Genomic DNA, 18,702 nt, shown 5'->3' on the forward strand with positions numbered 1-18,702 from the left:
CTGATAATATGACAAAGCAGGCATATAAGCAAATACTACAACCCTAGCTGATAGCTCCTAAGAGACACACTGAACCTGATTTGACCAAATTGCACCTAATCTGCACGAGATGTGCACCAAATGTGTACCAGATGGCCGTCGTGAAAACGGCTAATGCCGCACAGTTTCTTTTGCTTGTCTCGACATTTTAATGATGCTGAAAAGTAAAAGTGCCTACGCAATTGAATGAAAGAACAGCGGCATTTATTGTATCCATATTCTTTCCCAGACCACCCTGAAGCTCGGCAACCTCTCACCGGATCTTTCCCAGTACCGCCCAGCGACCGCCCATATGACGTCACACCAACTCAGACTCCGCCTCCCCGGCTGACGGCCCGTACAAATACGGCCGACCGAGCCGACTGACGGCAGATCACAGCCTGAGAGCAAGCAGCCAGTGTCGGTGAATACGAACTGTGTGCGAAAACGAACCCAGGGCAGATACAAGCTCAGAAATCCAATCAGAAGATAATAGCTCAAACCAATGTAAGTAGCAAACGGATTACATTTTCCATTCAACTTACTTCAGACAAACGAAAACACTTCAGAATTTATGCATTCATAAACTAAAAACGAAAGGCTTAAAAAAAAGAGTGCCGAGGCTCAAAATGTGCCAAACTTAGATGCTCAAATTATTGCCAGTAGCGCCGTGCCTGACGTTTCTCCCACCCTCTTACAGATGTCGAGCAGTGGCCGTCTCTGTCTGCTGGTGGTGGCCGCGTGTCTGCTGGCTCCGGCCGCCGTGTCGGCACAGATCCAGTTCTCCGAGGACTGGACTCACGGCAAGCGCGACGTGTCGGCACAGCAGCAGCAGCTGCTGGCAGCGGCCGCCGCCGCCGCCGACGGCGCGCCGCGGCCGCCGCTCAGCCTGCTGGACGTGCTCAGCAAGGCGGCGGCGCAGCAGGCCGCCGGCCAGCAGTGCAAGCCCGACGCCGAGGCGCTCGGACTCATCTACGACCTCATCATGGTGAGTAAAGTCTACAGTGCTTACAAAGATTTGTACGATTTTATTCAAGGTAGCCCAAGGAAAGGGGATTAAATGTCAACTATGCTCAGTAAAAAGTGATGCAGTGTTAGTGTAATTGGTTTAAATGTTTCATCCAAGTCATGAACAGTTGAACTGATGTCCGCTTTTCTTTCTTTCGCAGAGGGAAGTTGAGAAGGTCATCAGCTGCAGAACCCAAAACGGGATGCTGAAACCGGCCTACGCGGCATAGAATCGGGAGCGCGCATAGCTTCTGGTTGAACCAAAGAAGAAACGGCAGTTCCTCAACTCACTCATTGTTAGGGAGTTTATTTATTGTCCCGTCAAGTGGGCCCGGTTTCTAGTGCCGTTTTGCACGGACCAAGTCTGAGGGAAGTCGCAGCGTGCGTTATCCTGAGCAGCAGCAGCACTGGAGCCTGAACAGTCGCCAGCAGCGCTGTGGAGGAAGGCAATGCTGTCTGGAAGCGGAGGCGACTTAAGTCACGCTGGTGCCGACAGCAGAGTGACACCCTCGCCGGGTCTGAGTGGCTCGTCCGTGGAGCCAGAAGGGGCCGCTGCTCCGTGCACATGGAGAGGCTGGCGGCTGCTGTCGTCCATATAGGACTGTTACGGGACCGAGTGAACTGTGATACCTACCCATTGTCTTCATCTCACCTTTCGTTTACATCCTCCCGTGCTTCAGCAACATCAAGCTGCCGACGATGTCTCCTGAATGGAATCATGTTTTTTTCTGGCAGCTGTGTGCAATTGTTGCTATTGATGACGCTTGTGACCAGGACATTCACTCATTTTTAGCTTTTCATGCTTCATATCTAGGCGCTAATGTCAATTACCATTATAGTGTAGCTCGTCTCACCTATACATTAGAGACCTTCCAACACGTTATACAGACATCGTGCACTGTTATTATTGCCATCAGATTAACATCTCATGCGTTTTAAGCTATTTGTATTTATTTGTGTATTTATTGGTATATATTACCCATTTTTTACCATGTGTGAATGTGATTGTCGGCCATCGACAGCTAGCGATCGGTTATATATTGTTTAGTATGGACTACGGTGTTCCAATGAATAGCGTTGCCATTATAAGCACTGCTGTTTTTATGTCGTATGCCATGTTGGCGAGCCAAATACTCATGGTAATAACCGTTTCAATGTATGTGTGCTAACAAATAATACATTCGTGTTTCTAAACTTATTTTGAAAACTTTGGAAAGGAAGTAAGAGGCAAGGGTCTTGTTTGGGATACCCGTGTTAACCCGTGCACCGACGAGTGCGCCAACTTAGAACCGAAGGGGGCGGTTGACCGCCCCCCCCCCCCCTGAGATCTCGAGAACGAAGCAAGATAGCTACAAGCGGTAAACAGCATGGGGTATGCACGGACAAGGTCTACAATTTTTACTAAGGTCATTTTCAGGTCAGGTCAAAGATGACGTCACAGGGGTAAAAAAGTCCAAATGGCGGCGCTAGAAATGAGGAGAGTTTTTCTCGAATAACTTTCGAAATGGCCAAGCTAGGAACAAACCGATGGCGCAGTCGTGATTAGTGATGTCAGTTACGGAAAATCGGAATACCGATACCAAACCAAATACCAACCAAAACCACGAGAAAATACCGAAACCAAACCAACTTGGGAAAATTAGGGAAATGCCAACTTTTTACCGATTTCTTAGCCTCTTATACATTAGTGAGGGTTTATGATACCAACAAAATACCAAACACATTACGATTGAAATACCAAATACCAAGTTGGCATCGGTTTGGTATCGGTATACCAAAAAGTTGGTATCCGATTGACATCTCTAGTCGTGATCCTCTCGTCAGTCCGCATCGAATTATAATAAGTTGACCTCGAAAGGTCAGGATCAAAGGTTGACCTCAGGTCACGTGACCTCAGGGTCATCATGCATATCATTCGATGTGCCTTGACGAGCTGAACACAATGAAACCATCCGCGTGGCTGTATCTCGTTTCTGTAAGGAGTTATTACAAAAAAAAAACTTTGGTGACTCTTGACGTCACATGACCTTACAGACAGTTGCCCAAGAGCAAAAAAAAAAAACAGTCCAGGCTGATCGTGTATGAAGTCATGCATGGTGTATTGGGCCATTCCAACGCGTTTTAGTGGGAAAAGACGAGAGGTATTCAGACGAGAGGATCGGCGTTCATTTTCCCCCATTGACTCATAATGGGAGGTCAAAAAATTGACCTGACCTTAGGTAATCGGTATCAACATTTTGAGATATACAAATTGTAGCTGGCAATGACCTCATTACATCCTACGAGTTTCAAAGGCCTCTGTCATCGACTGTAGCTCTGACACGGTGACAAAGTTGCAAAAAGGTGATTTGAGGTTATGTCATTCGAAGTGACCTGGTGACCTGACCTTGAAAGGGAGGAAATTCAAACCTGCACACCAAGTGTAAAATTGATGAGGAAAGATTCATGCCAAATTTCGCGGCGTTAGCGCCGCGAAATTTGGAAAAACATCAGGGGGGTAACCACCCTCCCCCGTCGGTGCGCGGGTTGAACTATTGATAGTACGAAATATTGAATAATTATCACCTCCACCAAATGGGGCAAACTCTCTAAAAAAAAGAACATTTGAAACATTTATTTAAAAGGCTACTAGAAGAGCTCACATATTTGCAATTGAACGGATCGATGAGAGCAAAGTCAATGCAGCCCAGGATGGATAATAGGCTGCACTACCCGGTCACGAGACTACAGGCTATTGGTTGAATTAAAAAAACAAAAAACAAATGCATAGCGAAATACCAAGCCAATCTACCCAACACACCGACTTTAAGCCGTGCCGGGCAGATGCTCGACGCCACCATCGCCTGACCAGGGGGAGTATTTGAACGTCTCCTGTAAGCAAAACTCGGCTTTTAGGACACGTAGCGATACGCGCTAAGTGGTTGCGAAAAAGCGTCTAGAATTATGATCAATATACGTTGCTAAGTTTTTAGGTAAAATTAGAGCTGAGATTCCTACTTTAACACTCTTTAATAAAGCGGCGCAAAATTCGGGACCGATGTGCATGCCGCACATTTTCTCTTGCTTGTCTCAACATTTTCATGATATTGAAAAGTAAAAGTGTTTATGCAATTAAATCAAAGAACAGCGGTATTTATTGTATCCATATTCTTTCCCAGACCACCCTGAAGCTCGGCAACCTCTCACCGGATCTTTCCCAGTACCGCCCAGCGACCGCCCAGATGACGTCACACCAACTCAGACTCCGCCTCCCCGGCTGGCCGCCGTACAAATACGGCCGACCGAGCCGACCAACGGCAGATCACAGCCTGAGAGCAAGCAGCCAGTGTCGGTGAATACGAACTGTGTGCGAAAACGAACGCAGGGTGCAGATACAAGCTCAGAAATCCAATCAGAAGATAATAGGCCAATCCAATGTAAGTAGCAAACGGATTACATTTTCCATCTATCAATCTTCAGTACTTACCAATTAAAACTAACTACGAATGCATGCGATGAGAGCAGAAATGCTGTCAAAAGGAGTACCATTCATCAAAATCTAATCCACTTTTGCACCGTGCCTGACGTTTCTCCCACCCTCTTACAGATGTCGAGCAGTGGCCGTCTCTGTCTGCTGGTGGTGGCCGCGTGTCTGCTGGCTCCGGCCGCCGTGTCGGCACAGATCCAGTTCTCCGAGGACTGGACTCACGGCAAGCGCGACGTGTCGGCACAGCAGCAGCAGCTGCTGGCAGCGGCCGCCGCCGCCGCCGACGGCGCGCCGCGGCCGCCGCTCAGCCTGCTGGACGTGCTCAGCAAGGCGGCGGCGCAGCAGGCCGCCAGCCAGCAGTGCAAGCCCGACGCCGAGGCGCTCGGACTCATCTACGACCTCATTATGGTGAGTAAAATCTACAGTGCTTACAAAGATTTGTACGATTTTATTCACGGTAGCCCAAGAAAAGGGGATTAAATGTCAACTATGCTCAGTAAAAAGTGATGCAGTGTTAGTGTAATTGGTTTAAATGTTTCATCCAAGTCATGAACAGTTGAACTGATGTCCGCTTTTCTTTCTTTCGCAGAGGGAAGTCGAGAAGGTCATCAGCTGCAGAACCCAAAACGGAATGCTGAAACCGGCCTACGCGGCATAGAATCGGGAGCGCGCATAGCTTCTGGTTGAACCAAAGAAGAAACGGCAGTTCCTCGACTCACTCATCGTCAGGGAGTGTATTTATTGTCCCGTCAAGTGGGCCCGGTTTCTAGTGCCGTTTTGCACGGACCAAGTCTGAGGGAAGTCGCAGCGTGCGGTATCCTGAGCGGCAGCAGCACTGGAGCCTGAACAGTCGCCCGCTGAGTGCGTCTAGCGGCTGGTAGGGACAATTTTGAGACAGTGGTTGCGCGCTATATACAAACTGAATTATCGCAAGGCTACTAAATCAAATTGTATTTGCGCATTGGTGTCCTCGGTCTTTGTTATTGTTTGGGCTGGCTGGCTGCCGACAGGTGTGCGTTTGTTATTTATTTTTGTTTTCGACAGGAAGAGACAACTCACAATTGCGAAGAGATTACCTTTTTGATATTGACACTCAGAAGATTGGTGGAAAATGTGATGAGATTGAGATATTAAAAGATTGAGATGAGGAGTGCCGAGTGAGTGAGCGTTGGTTATTTCATTTTTTGTTTTCATCAGAAGATGGATTGAAATGTGTGATAAACAGGTATTCCAGAGATGATTGTAACCGAAGATCCGAGTTGAAATGGAAAAAAAGCTAGAGAAAACAGTGATTTTTATTGTTACAGTAGTTTGGTTATGATTCTGCAAGCACCTTCGTCAACTCATAACCGCAAGTACCTATTGGGTTTGCGAAGCAGTTTATCAAGGTGTTCATGGATAGGCTTATTTTCAAAGAACAGTAGACTACTGATACGTGTGGTATCATGTGTTTGACCAGCTGATGTTATCTGTTCTGTCATGTGCATTGATAGTAAATATGTGCATGCTTGGGCCCTGGCAAGATGAATAAAAGCATTCATATTTCGTAATAATGTTGCTTTCTCTTCATGACTCATGATATGTTATGGAAGTGTTATGGGGTCTGAATGAAGTCAAACCATAGCTCATTTTGAAATGAATTTCCTGCTGGCTGGAAGCTGCACACACCACATGTAAAACTGAAATTCATTCATTGGTTTTGGCATAAAAATAACAAAGATTATGACAATCAAGTTTTGGAGCCTGGAAGGAGTATTATTCAGTGTTAGAATTCACTAGTGCTGATAATGGTCTTCTAGAGTCTCAATTCCAATTCTGGTTGCAATGCACAAACTCTGATCCACCCTGACACATTCTCACAGACAACTTTCAGCTCTCACAGATGTATTGAAAAACTGCACCATTTTCAATGCATGACAGGTAAGCAGGCACTATCATTGATTGAAGCAGGACCTTCAACGGCACACATTAGACCAGGAAATACAAGCTAGCCCCTTCACATTGATATTCAATTAGGTACATCTCACAAACATCAGAAGGTAGGTCACTATGTTTTTGCTATAATCATAGAATATTGACATTAAATATTGATATTGAATAATAATATTACACTTCCATTTTAGATGACGTTTTAATAACTAAATATAGAAATAAGTTATCATTATGAGTATGGACACAACATCAAACTTGGTGCCCAAAGCACGCCACTCAGCATGCAAGTCAAACTTTAATTTCTGATTAATCTGACAAAACACATGGCTGCAAATATTAATAACATTTTATACTGAAGATTAACCAGTTACACATGCTGCATTATTATGTGAACACAACAGAACATGGTAAATCCAGCAGGAAGTTAGCATTCTGATTCAAATCAAACACAGTCTACAATGATCCATCTGGAATTTGGGAAACCAATAAACCACCAATAAACTCAGTTGGTATTCATTCATTGGCGATATGATTTATATAGATGCACTTCCATAGCTATCTATTTCAATTTATACTTGGGACAACAACCTCTTGCTACTTTCACTTCAGTATCTCAGATTCTTCAGATCACTTCAGTGATCTTTGAATATTTTCATCTCGTCACATTTTCAATCAATCTTCTGAGCGTGTCAATAGCAAAAAGTTATCTCTTCAAAATTATGAGATGTCTTCCTGCCGAAAACAAAAATAAATAACAAACGCACACCCGTCGGCAGCCAGCCAGCCAAAACAATAACAAAGACCGAAGATACCAACGCGCAAATACAATTTGATTTAGTAGCCTTGCGATAATTCAGTTTGTATAAAGCGCGCAAGCACTGTCTCATAATTGTCCCTACCAGCCGCTAGACGCACTCTATGGACGACAGCAGAGCTGCTGGTGCCGACAGCAGAGTGACACCCTCGCCGGGTCTGAGTGCAGCTCGTCCGTGGAGCCAGAAGGGGCCGCTGCTCCGTGCACATGGAGAGGCTGGCGGCTGCTGTCGTCCATATAGGACTGTTACGAGACCGAGTGAACTGTGATACCTACCCATTGTCTTCATCTCGCCTCTCGTTTACATCCTCCCGTGCTTCAGCAACATCAAGCTGCCGACGATGTCTCCTGAATGGAATCATGTTTTTTTCTGGCAGCTGTGTGCAATTGTTGCTATTGATGACGCTTGTGACCAGGACATTCACTCATTTTTAGCTTTTCATGCTTCATATCTAGGCGCTAATGTCAACCATTATAGCGTAGCTCGTCTCACTTATACATTAGAGGCCTTCCAACACGTTGTACAGACATCGTGCACTGTTATTATTTCCATCAGATTAACATCTCATGCGTTTTAAGCTATTTGTATTTATTTGTGTATTTATTGGTATTTATTACCCATTTTTTACCATGTGTGAATGTGATTGTCGGCCATCGACAGCTAGCGATCGGTTATATATTGTTTAGTATGGACTACGGTGTTCCAATGAATAGCGTTGCCATTAGAAGCACTGCTGTTTTCATGTCGTATGCCATGTTGGCGAGCCAAATACTCATGATAATAACCGTTTCAATGTATGTGTTCTAACAATTAATGAATAAATTCGTGTTTCTAAACTTATTTTGAAAACTTTGGAACGAATGTTAGAGGCAAGGGTCTTGTTTGGGATACCCATGTTAACCCGCGCACCGACGGGGGTGTGCGCTAACTTAGAACCGACGGGGGGCGGTTGACCGACCCCCCCCCCCCTGAGATATCGAGAACGAAGCAAGATACCGACAAGCGGTAAACGGCATGAGGTACGCACGGACAAGGTCTACAATTTTTCTGAGGTAGTTTTCAGGTCAGGTCAAATATGAGGTCACAGGGGCCAAAAAAGTCAAAATGGCGGCGCTAGAAATGAAGAGAGCTTTTTTTCTCGAATAACGTTCGAAATGGCCAAGCTAAGAACAAAATGACGGCGCAATCGTAATCCTCTCGTCAGTCTGCATCGAATTATATACATATAAGTTGACTTCGAAAGGTCAGAAACAAAGGCTGACCTCAGGTCACGTGACCTCAAGGTCATCACTAATCATGTATTTCATTCGATATGCCTTGACGAGCTGAACGCAATGAGACCATCCGCCTGGCTGTATCTCGTTTCTGTAAGGAGTTGTCAGCAAAAAAAAAAAAAACTTTGGTGACCCTTGATGACGTCACATGACCTTACTGTTGCCCAAGAGCAAAAAAGGCAGTCAAGGTTGATCATATTCGTGTATGAAGTCATTGGACCATTCCAACGCGTTTTAGTAAAAAAAAGGTTCATTTTCCCCCATTGACTCATATTGGGAGGTCAAGAAATTGACCTGGCCTTAGGTCATCGATATCAAAGCTCCGAGATATACAAATTGTAGCTAGCAATGACCTCATTACATCCTACGACTTTTAAAGGCCTCTGTCATCTACTGTAGCTCTGACACGGTGACAAAGTTGCAAAGAAGTGATTTTAGGGTGTGTCATTTAACGTGAACTGGTGACCTGACCTTGAACGGTAGGAGGTTCAAACCTGCACACCATGTGTAAAATTGATGAGGGAGGATTCATGTCAAATTTCGCGGCGCTAGCTCCGCGAAATTTGGAAAAAAACCTCGGGGGGGGGGGGGGTAACCACCCTCCCCCGTCGGTGCGCGGGTTTAACTATTGATAGTATGAAATATTGAACAATTATCACCTCCACCAAATGAGACAAACTTTCTTAATAAACAACATTTAAAACATTTACTTAAAAAGCTTCTAGAATAGCTCACATATATGCAATTGAATGGATCGATGAGAGCAAAGCCAATGCAGCCCAGGATGAAGAATATAGGCTGCAGTATACCCGATCACGAAATTACATGCTATATTGGTTGAATTTAAAAATCAAATGCATAGCGAAATACCAAGCCAATCTACCCAACACACCGACTTTAAGCCGTGCCGGGCAGATGCTCGACGCCACCATCGCCTGACCAGGGGGAGTATTTGAATGTCTCCTGTAAGTAAAACTCGACTTTTAGGACAAGTAGCGATACGCGCTAAGTTGTTTCTAAAAATGCGCCTAAAATTATGATAAAAATACTTTGCTAAGTTTTTAGGTAAAATTAGAGCTGAGTTTCCTATTTTAACACTTTTTGATAAAACGGCGCATAATTCAGCAACGATGTGCTTGTAATAGCCGTTTTCACGACAGGCTATCCGGCGAGTGCACCTAATTTGACCAAATCCGCACCTAATCTCTTTTACAGCAAATATCTTTATTTCATGAATTTATTTCAGTGTTTTAATCGATGATACTCTCTGATAATAGCCGTTTTCACGACGGCCATCTGGTACACATTTGGTGCACATCTGGTACAGATTAGGTGCAGATTTGGTCAAATCAGGTTCAGTGTGTCTCTTAGCATCTATCAGCCAGGGTTGCACTAATTGCCTATATGCCTGCTTTGTCATATTATCAGAGAGCATCATTGATTAAAACACTGAAATAAATTCATAAAATGAAGATATTTGCTGTAAAAGAAATGACGTGCAGATTTGGTCAAATCAGGTGCATTCGCCGGATAGCACGTCGTGAAAACGGCTAATGTGACAAAGCAGGCATACCTAAGCAAATGCTGCAACCCTAGCTGATAGCTACTAAGAGACACATTGAACCTAATTTGACCAAATCTGCACCTAATCTGCACGAGATGTGCACCAAATGTGTACCAGATGGCCGTCGTGAAAAAGGCTAATGCCGCACAGTTTCTTTTGCTTTTCTCAACATTTTCATGCTGTTGAAAAGTAAAAGTGCCTATGCAATTGAATGAAAGAACAGCGGCATTTATTGTATCCATATTCTTTCCCTGACCACCCTGAAGCTCGGCAACCTCTCACCGGATCTTTCCCAGTACCGCCCAGCGACCGCCCATATGACGTCACACCAACTCAGACTCCGCCTCCCCGGCTGGCCGCCGTACAAATACGGCCGACCGAGCCGACCGACGGCAGATCACAGCCTGAGAGCAAGCAGCCAGTGTCGGTGAATACGAACTGTGTGCGAAAACGAACGCAGGGCAGATACAAGCTCAGAAACCCAATCAGAAGATAATAATTCAAACCAATGTAAGTAGCAAATGGATTACATTTTCCATCTATCAATCTTCAGTACCTACCAATTAAAACTAACTACGAATGTATGCAATAAGAACAGAAATGCTGTCAAAAGGAGTACCATTGCTCAAAATCTAATCCACTTTTGCGCCGTACCTGACGTTTCTCCCACCCTCTTACAGATGTCGAACAGTAGCCATCTCTGTCTGCTGGTGGTGGCCGCGTGTCTGCTGGCTCCGGCCGCCGTGTCGGCACAGATCCAGTTCTCCGAGGACTGGACTCACGGCAAGCGCGACGTGTCGGCACAGCAGCAGCAGCTGCTGGCAGCGGCCGCCGCCGCCGCCGACGGCGCGCCGCGGCCGCCGCTCAGCCTGCTGGACGTGCTCAGCAAGGCGGCGGCGCAGCAGGCCGCCGGCCAGCAGTGCAAGCCCGACGCCGAGGCGCTCGGACTCATCTACGACCTCATCATGGTGAGTAAAGTCTACAGTGCTTACAAAGATTTGTACGATTTTATTCAAGGTAGCCCAAGGAAAGGGGATTAAATGTCAACTATGCTCAGTAAAAAGTGATGCAGTGTTAGTGTAATTGGTTTAAATGTTTCATCCAAGTCATGAACAGTTGACCTGATGTCCGCTTTTCTTTCTTTCGCAGAGGGAAGTTGAGAAGGTCATCAGCTGCAGAACCCAAAACGGGATGCTGAAACCGGCCTACGCGGCATAGAATCGGGAGCGCGCATAGCTTCTGGTTGAACCAAAGAAGAAACGGCAGTTCCTCAACTCACTCATTGTTAGGGAGTTTATTTATTGTCCCGTCAAGTGGGCCGGTTTCTAGTGCCGTTTTGCACGGACCAAGTCTGAGGGAAGTCGCAGCGTGCATTATCCTGAGCAGCAGCAGCACTGGAGCCTGAACAGTCGCCAGCAGCGCTGTGGAGGAAGGCAATGCTGTCTGGAAGCGGAGGCGACTTAAGTCACGCACCAAGAGCTGCTGGCGCCGACAGCAGAGTGCCACCCTCGCCGGGTCTGAGTGGCTCGTCCGTGGAGCCAGAAGGGGCCGCTGCTCCGTGCACATGGAGAGGCTGGCGGTTGCTGTCGTCCATATAGGACTGTTACGGGACCGAGTGAACTGTGATACCTACCCATTGTCTTTATCTCGCCTCTCGTTTACATCCTCCCGTGCTTCAGCAACATCAAGCTGCCGACGATGTCTCCTGAATGGAATCATGTTTTTTTTTTCTGGCAGCTGTGTGCAATTGTTGCTATTGATGACGCTTGTGACCAGGACATTCACTCATTTTTAGCTTTTCATGCTTCATATCTAGGCGCTAATGTCAACCATTATAGCGTAGCTCGTCTCACTTATACATTAGAGGCCTTCCAACACGTTGTACAGACATCGTGCACTGTTATTATTTCCATCAGATTAACATCTCATGCGTTTTAAGCTATTTGTATTTATTTGTGTATTTATTGGTATTTATTACCCATTTTTTACCATGTGTGAATGTGATTGTCGGCCATCGACAGCTAGCGATCGGTTATATATTGTTTAGTATGGACTACGGTGTTCCAATGAATAGCGTTGCCATTAGAAGCACTGCTGTTTTCATGTCGTATGCCATGTTGGCGAGCCAAATACTCATGATAATAACCGTTTCAATGTATGTGTTCTAACAATTAATAAATAAATTCGTGTTTCTAAACTTATTTTGAAAACTTTGGAACGAATGTTAGAGGCAAGGGTCTTGTTTGGGATACCCATGTTAACCCGCGCACCGACGGGGGTGTGCGCTAACTTAGAACCGACGGGGGGCGGTTGACCGACCCCCCCCCCCCCCTGAGATATCGAGAACGAAGCAAGATACCGACAAGCGATAAACGGCATGGGGTACGCACGGACAAGGTCTACAATTTTTCTGAGGTAGTTTTCAGGTCAGGTCAAATATGATGTCACAGGGGCCAAAAAAGTCAAAATGGCGGCGCTAGAAATGAAGAGAGCTTTTTTTCTCGAATAACGTTCGAAATGGCCAAGCTAGGAACAAAGTGATGGCGCAATCGTAATCCTCTCGTCAGTCTGCATCGAATTATATACATATAAGTTGACTTCGAAAGGTCAGAAACAAAGGCTGACCTCAGGTCACGTGACCTCAAGGTCATCACTAATCATGTATTTCATTCGATATGCCTTGACGAGCTGAACGCAATGAGACCATCCGCCTGGCTGTATCTCGTTTCTGTAAGGAGTTGTCAGCAAAAAAAAAAAAAAACTTTGGTGACCATTGATGACGTCACATGACCTTACTGTTGCCCAAGAGCAAAAAAGGCAGTCAAGGTTGATCATATTCGTGTATGAAGGCATTGAACCATTCCAACGCGTTTTAGTAAAAAAAGGTTCATTTTCTCCCATTGACTCATATTGGGAGGTCAAGAAATTGACCTGGCCTTAGGTCATCGATATCAAAGCTCCGAGACATACAAATTGTAGCTAGCAATGACCTCATTACATCCTACGACTTTTAAAGGCCTCTGTCATCTACTGTAGCTCTGACACGGTGACAAAGTTGCAAAGAAGTGATTTTAGGGTGTGTCATTTAACGTGAACTGGTGACCTGACCTTGAACGGTAGGAGGTTCAAACCTGCACACCATGTGTAAAATTGATGAGGGAGGATTCATGTCAAATTTCGCGGCGCTAGCTCCGCGAAATTTGGAAAAAAACCTCGGGGGGGGGGGGGTAACCACCCTCCCCCGTCGGTGCGCGGGTTTAACTATTGATAGTATGAAATATTGAACAATTATCACCTCCACCAAATGAGACAAACTTTCTTAATAAACAACATTTAAAACATTTACTTAAAAAGCTTCTAGAATAGCTCACATATATGCAATTGAATGGATCGATGAGAGCAAAGCCAATGCAGCCCAGGATGAAGAATATAGGCTGCAGTATACCCGATCACGAAATTACATGCTATATTGGTTGAATTTAAAAATCAAATGCATAGCGAAATACCAAGCCAATCTACCCAACACACCGACTTTAAGCCGTGCCGGGCAGATGCTCGACGCCACCATCGCCTGACCAGGGGGAGTATTTGAATGTCTCCTGTAAGTAAAACTCGACTTTTAGGACAAGTAGCGATACGCGCTAAGTTGTTTCTAAAAATGCGCCTAAAATTATGATAAAAATACTTTGCTAAGTTTTTAGGTAAAATTAGAGCTGAGTTTCCTATTTTAACACTTTTTGATAAAACGGCGCATAATTCAGCTAATAGCCGTTTTCACGACAGGCTATCCGGCGAGTGCACCTAATTTGACCAAATCCGCACCTAATCTCTTTTACAGCAAATATCTTTATTTCATGAATTTATTTCAGTGTTTTAATCGATGATACTCTCTGATAATAGCCGTTTTCACGACGGCCATCTGGTACACATTTGGTGCACATCTGGTACAGATTAGGTGCAGATTTGGTCAAATCAGGTTCAGTGTGTCTCTTAGCATCTATCAGCCAGGGTTGCACTAATTGCCTATATGCCTGCTTTGTCATATTATCAGAGAGCATCATTGATTAAAACACTGAAATAAATTCATAAAATGAAGATATTTGCTGTAAAAGAAATGACGTGCAGATTTGGTCAAATCAGGTGCATTCGCCGGATAGCACGTCGTGAAAACGGCTAATGTGACAAAGCAGGCATACCTAAGCAAATGCTGCAACCCTAGCTGATAGCTACTAAGAGACACATTGAACCTAATTTGACCAAATCTGCACCTAATCTGCACGAGATGTGCACCAAATGTGTACCAGATGGCCGTCGTGAAAAAGGCTAATGCCGCACAGTTTCTTTTGCTTTTCTCAACATTTTCATGCTGTTGAAAAGTAAAAGTGCCTATGCAATTGAATGAAAGAACAGCGGCATTTATTGTATCCATATTCTTTCCCTGACCACCCTGAAGCTCGGCAACCTCTCACCGGATCTTTCCCAGTACCGCCCAGCGACCGCCCATATGACGTCACACCAACTCAGACTCCGCCTCCCCGGCTGACCGCCGTACAAATACGGCCGACCGAGCCGACCGACGGCAGATCACAGCCTGAGAGCAAGCAGCCAGTGTCGGTGAATACGAACTGTGTGCGAAAACGAACGCAGGGCAGATACAAGCTCAGAAACCCAATCAGAAGATAATAATTCAAACCAATGTAAGTAGCAAATGGATTACATTTTCCATCTATCAATCTTCAGTACCTACCAATTAAAACTAACTACGAATGTATGCAATAAGAACAGAAATGCTGTCAAAAGGAGTACCATTGCTCAAAATCTAATCCACTTTTGCGCCGTACCTGACGTTTCTCCCACCCTCTTACAGATGTCGAACAGTAGCCATCTCTGTCTGCTGGTGGTGGCCGCGTGTCTGCTGGCTCCGGCCGCCGTGTCGGCACAGATCCAGTTCTCCGAGGACTGGACTCACGGCAAGCGCGACGTGTCGGCACAGCAGCAGCAGCTGCTGGCAGCGGCCGCCGCCGCCGCCGACGGCGCGCCGCGGCCGCCGCTCAGCCTGCTGGACGTGCTCAGCAAGGCGGCGGCGCAGCAGGCCGCCGGCCAGCAGTGCAAGCCCGACGCCGAGGCGCTCGGACTCATCTACGACCTCATCATGGTGAGTAAAGTCTACAGTGCTTACAAAGATTTGTACGATTTTATTCAAGGTAGCCCAAGGAAAGGGGATTAAATGTCAACTATGCTCAGTAAAAAGTGATGCAGTGTTAGTGTAATTGGTTTAAATGTTTCATCCAAGTCATGAACAGTTGACCTGATGTCCGCTTTTCTTTCTTTCGCAGAGGGAAGTTGAGAAGGTCATCAGCTGCAGAACCCAAAACGGGATGCTGAAACCGGCCTACGCGGCATAGAATCGGGAGCGCGCATAGCTTCTGGTTGAACCAAAGAAGAAACGGCAGTTCCTCAACTCACTCATTGTTAGGGAGTTTATTTATTGTCCCGTCAAGTGGGCTGGTTTCTAGTGCCGTTTTGCACGGACCAAGTCTGAGGGAAGTCGCAGCGTGCATTATCCTGAGCAGCAGCAGCACTGGAGCCTGAACAGTCGCCAGCAGCGCTGTGGAGGAAGGCAATGCTGTCTGGAAGCGGAGGCGACTTAAGTCACGCACCAAGAGCTGCTGGCGCCGACAGCAGAGTGCCACCCTCGCCGGGTCTGAGTGGCTCGTCCGTGGAGCCAGAAGGGGCCGCTGCTCCGTGCACATGGAGAGGCTGGCGGTTGCTGTCGTCCATATAGGACTGTTACGGGACCGAGTGAACTGTGATACCTACCCATTGTCTTTATCTCGCCTCTCGTTTACATCCTCCCGTGCTTCAGCAACATCAAGCTGCCGACGATGTCTCCTGAATGGAATCATGTTTTTTTTTTCTGGCAGCTGTGTGCAATTGTTGCTATTGATGACGCTTGTGACCAGGACATTCACTCATTTTTAGCTTTTCATGCTTCATATCTAGGCGCTAATGTCAACCATTATAGCGTAGCTCGTCTCACTTATACATTAGAGGCCTTCCAACACGTTGTACAGACATCGTGCACTGTTATTATTTCCATCAGATTAACATCTCATGCGTTTTAAGCTATTTGTATTTATTTGTGTATTTATTGGTATTTATTACCCATTTTTTACCATGTGTGAATGTGATTGTCGGCCATCGACAGCTAGCGATCGGTTATATATTGTTTAGTATGGACTACGGTGTTCCAATGAATAGCGTTGCCATTAGAAGCACTGCTGTTTTCATGTCGTATGCCATGTTGGCGAGCCAAATACTCATGATAATAACCGTTTCAATGTATGTGTTCTAACAATTAATAAATAAATTCGTGTTTCTAAACTTATTTTGAAAACTTTGGAACGAATGTTAGAGGCAAGGGTCTTGTTTGGGATACCCATGTTAACCCGCGCACCGACGGGGGTGTGCGCTAACTTAGAACCGACGGGGGGCGGTTGACCGACCCCCCCCCCCCTGAGATATCGAGAACGAAGCAAGATACCGACAAGCGATAAACGGCATGGGGTACGCACGGACAAGGTCTACAATTTTTCTGAGGTAGTTTTCAGGTCAGGTCAAATATGACGTCACAGGGGCCAAAAAAGTCAAAATGGCGGCGCTAGAAATGAAGAGAGCTTTTTTTCTCGAATAACGTTCGAAATGGCCAAGCTAGGAACAAAGTGATGGCGCAATCGTAATCCTCTCGTCAGTCTGCATCGAATTATATACATATAAGTTGACTTCGAAAGGTCAGAAACAAAGGCTGACCTCAGGTCACGTGACCTCAAGGTCATCACTAATCATGTATTTCATTCGATATGCCTTGACGAGCTGAACGCAATGAGACCATCCGCCTGGCTGTATCTCGTTTCTGTAAGGAGTTGTCAGCAAAAAAAAAAAAAAAACTTTGGTGACCATTGATGACGTCACATGACCTTACTGTTGCCCAAGAGCAAAAAAGGCAGTCAAGGTTGATCATATTCGTGTATGAAGGCATTGAACCATTCCAACGCGTTTTAGTAAAAAAAGGTTCATTTTCTCCCATTGACTCATATTGGGAGGTCAAGAAATTGACCTGGCCTTAGGTCATCGATATCAAAGCTCCGAGACATACAAATTGTAGCTAGCAATGACCTCATTACATCCTACGACTTTTAAAGGCCTCTGTCATCGACTGTAGCTCTGACACGGTGACAAAGTTGCAAAGAAGTGATTTTAGGGTGTGTCATTTAACCCGGCAGTTGCTGGGGTATTTCGCCACCCACCGTTTGCTGGGGGGGGGGGGGCGTTAAACGCCCCCAGCCGATAACTCGAGAACCAATAGGCGCAGCGAAACGCACGAGGCGGCAAACGAAAGAGCGCGACGAGACGCTTCAGATGAGTACTTTAAAGTTGAATTTTGAGGTCACAGGTCGGGTCAAGGTCAGGTCAAACACCTGAAATCGGGCTTTCAGTAGCATGGACTTCAGGACTTCGCAATGGGCGCCTCTCGTCATAAACTCTGTCCAAACGGTGCACAATCCATCATATAAGTCCTACAAGAGTGTCAGCTCCATGTAGGGGTCAGTCAAGCATAGGTCAGGGTCAAGGTCAGGTCAACCGGGTAGGCACATATCCCCGAAAATCAAAACTGATATTCGCAGCCTGTGACACATGTTTTATAGGTAATTTGGGGCGTAGAACACGATGGTGACATTCATTTTATCATATGTGTACGTGTTTGGCTCAAAAAGTTCAATTTAAGAAATGCATGTATCATGGTCGTGAAGTAGTCACGAAAAATTGCCAAGATTCAGTTCAAGATTATGGAAAATGCGGAACGATAATCAATAATCGAAGATAGCCATTTGATTGATCATGGTATTGGCAGTCTAATGGCGTTTACGGCATGTCTGTATGTCTATTCTGTGATTTTATATGATTTTTTGAACATATGCCGTTTTTGGTCGAAAACTGAGAAATCATGACGTCACTAAAACCTCGATATCTCAAAAATTTTCCGACTGATATTTTTGAAACTTTGTCACAATAATCTTCAATCAATTCCCTACAGGTACCCAAAATTTGGCGCGCCTGCAGCGCGCCGTTTTCATGCTATGGCCCGGCGAAAAAAGTGGGGGCGTTTAACGCCCCCCCCCCCCCAGCAACTCGCGGGTTTTAACGTGAACTGGTGACCTGACCTTGAACGGTAGGAGGTTCAAACCTGCACACCATGTGTAAAATTGATGAGGGAGGATTCGTGTCAAATTTCGCGGCGCTAGCTCCGCGAAATTTGGAAAAAAAACCTCGGGGGGGGAGGGGTAACCACCCTCCCACGTCGGTGCGCGGGTTTAACTATTGATAGTACGAAATATTGAACAATTATCACCTCCACCAAATGAGACAAACTTTCTTAATAAACAACATTTAAAACATTTACTTAAAAAGCTTCTAGAATAGCTCACATATATGCAATTGAATGGATCGATGAGAGCAAAGCCAATGCAGCCCAGGATGAAGAATATAGGCTGCACTACCCGATCACGAAATTACATGCTCTATTGGTTGAATTAAAAAGCCAAATGCATAGCGAAATACCAAGCC

At 45.6% G+C, this 18,702-nt stretch overlaps 4 protein-coding genes across 4 annotated transcripts; all 4 read left to right on the top strand.

Moving 5' to 3' along the window:
- Nucleotides 1-429: 429 nt before the first annotated feature.
- On the top strand, nucleotides 430-2,220 carry LOC122371092. The gene is made up of 3 exons (XM_043347181.1): nucleotides 430-525; nucleotides 719-1,006; nucleotides 1,188-2,220. Exons 2-3 carry the CDS (start codon nucleotides 719-721, stop codon nucleotides 1,254-1,256), a joined length of 357 nt encoding a protein of 118 aa, XP_043203116.1. The 5' UTR covers nucleotides 430-525; the 3' UTR covers nucleotides 1,257-2,220.
- Nucleotides 2,221-4,353: 2,133 nt separating this feature from the next.
- On the top strand, nucleotides 4,354-6,033 carry LOC122371093. Its single transcript, XM_043347182.1, has 3 exons — nucleotides 4,354-4,442; nucleotides 4,613-4,900; nucleotides 5,082-6,033. The coding sequence occupies exons 2-3, from the start codon at nucleotides 4,613-4,615 to the stop codon at nucleotides 5,148-5,150; spliced, it is 357 nt and encodes a 118-aa protein (XP_043203117.1). The 5' UTR covers nucleotides 4,354-4,442; the 3' UTR covers nucleotides 5,151-6,033.
- Nucleotides 6,034-10,271: 4,238 nt separating this feature from the next.
- Nucleotides 10,272-11,786, top strand: LOC122371095. The gene is made up of 3 exons (XM_043347185.1): nucleotides 10,272-10,587; nucleotides 10,758-11,045; nucleotides 11,227-11,786. The coding sequence occupies exons 2-3, from the start codon at nucleotides 10,758-10,760 to the stop codon at nucleotides 11,293-11,295; spliced, it is 357 nt and encodes a 118-aa protein (XP_043203120.1). The 5' UTR covers nucleotides 10,272-10,587; the 3' UTR covers nucleotides 11,296-11,786.
- Nucleotides 11,787-14,626: 2,840 nt separating this feature from the next.
- LOC122371088 lies at nucleotides 14,627-15,973 on the top strand. Its single transcript, XM_043347177.1, has 3 exons — nucleotides 14,627-14,774; nucleotides 14,945-15,232; nucleotides 15,414-15,973. Exons 2-3 carry the CDS (start codon nucleotides 14,945-14,947, stop codon nucleotides 15,480-15,482), a joined length of 357 nt encoding a protein of 118 aa, XP_043203112.1. The 5' UTR covers nucleotides 14,627-14,774; the 3' UTR covers nucleotides 15,483-15,973.
- Nucleotides 15,974-18,702: the final 2,729 nt, after the last annotated feature.

The sequence above is a fragment of the Amphibalanus amphitrite genome, unplaced genomic scaffold (genome assembly GCF_019059575.1).
Source record: "Amphibalanus amphitrite isolate SeventyFive unplaced genomic scaffold, NRLGWU_Aamphi_draft 001204F_arrow, whole genome shotgun sequence".
NCBI classification, from domain to species: Eukaryota; Metazoa; Arthropoda; class Thecostraca; order Balanomorpha; family Balanidae; genus Amphibalanus; species Amphibalanus amphitrite.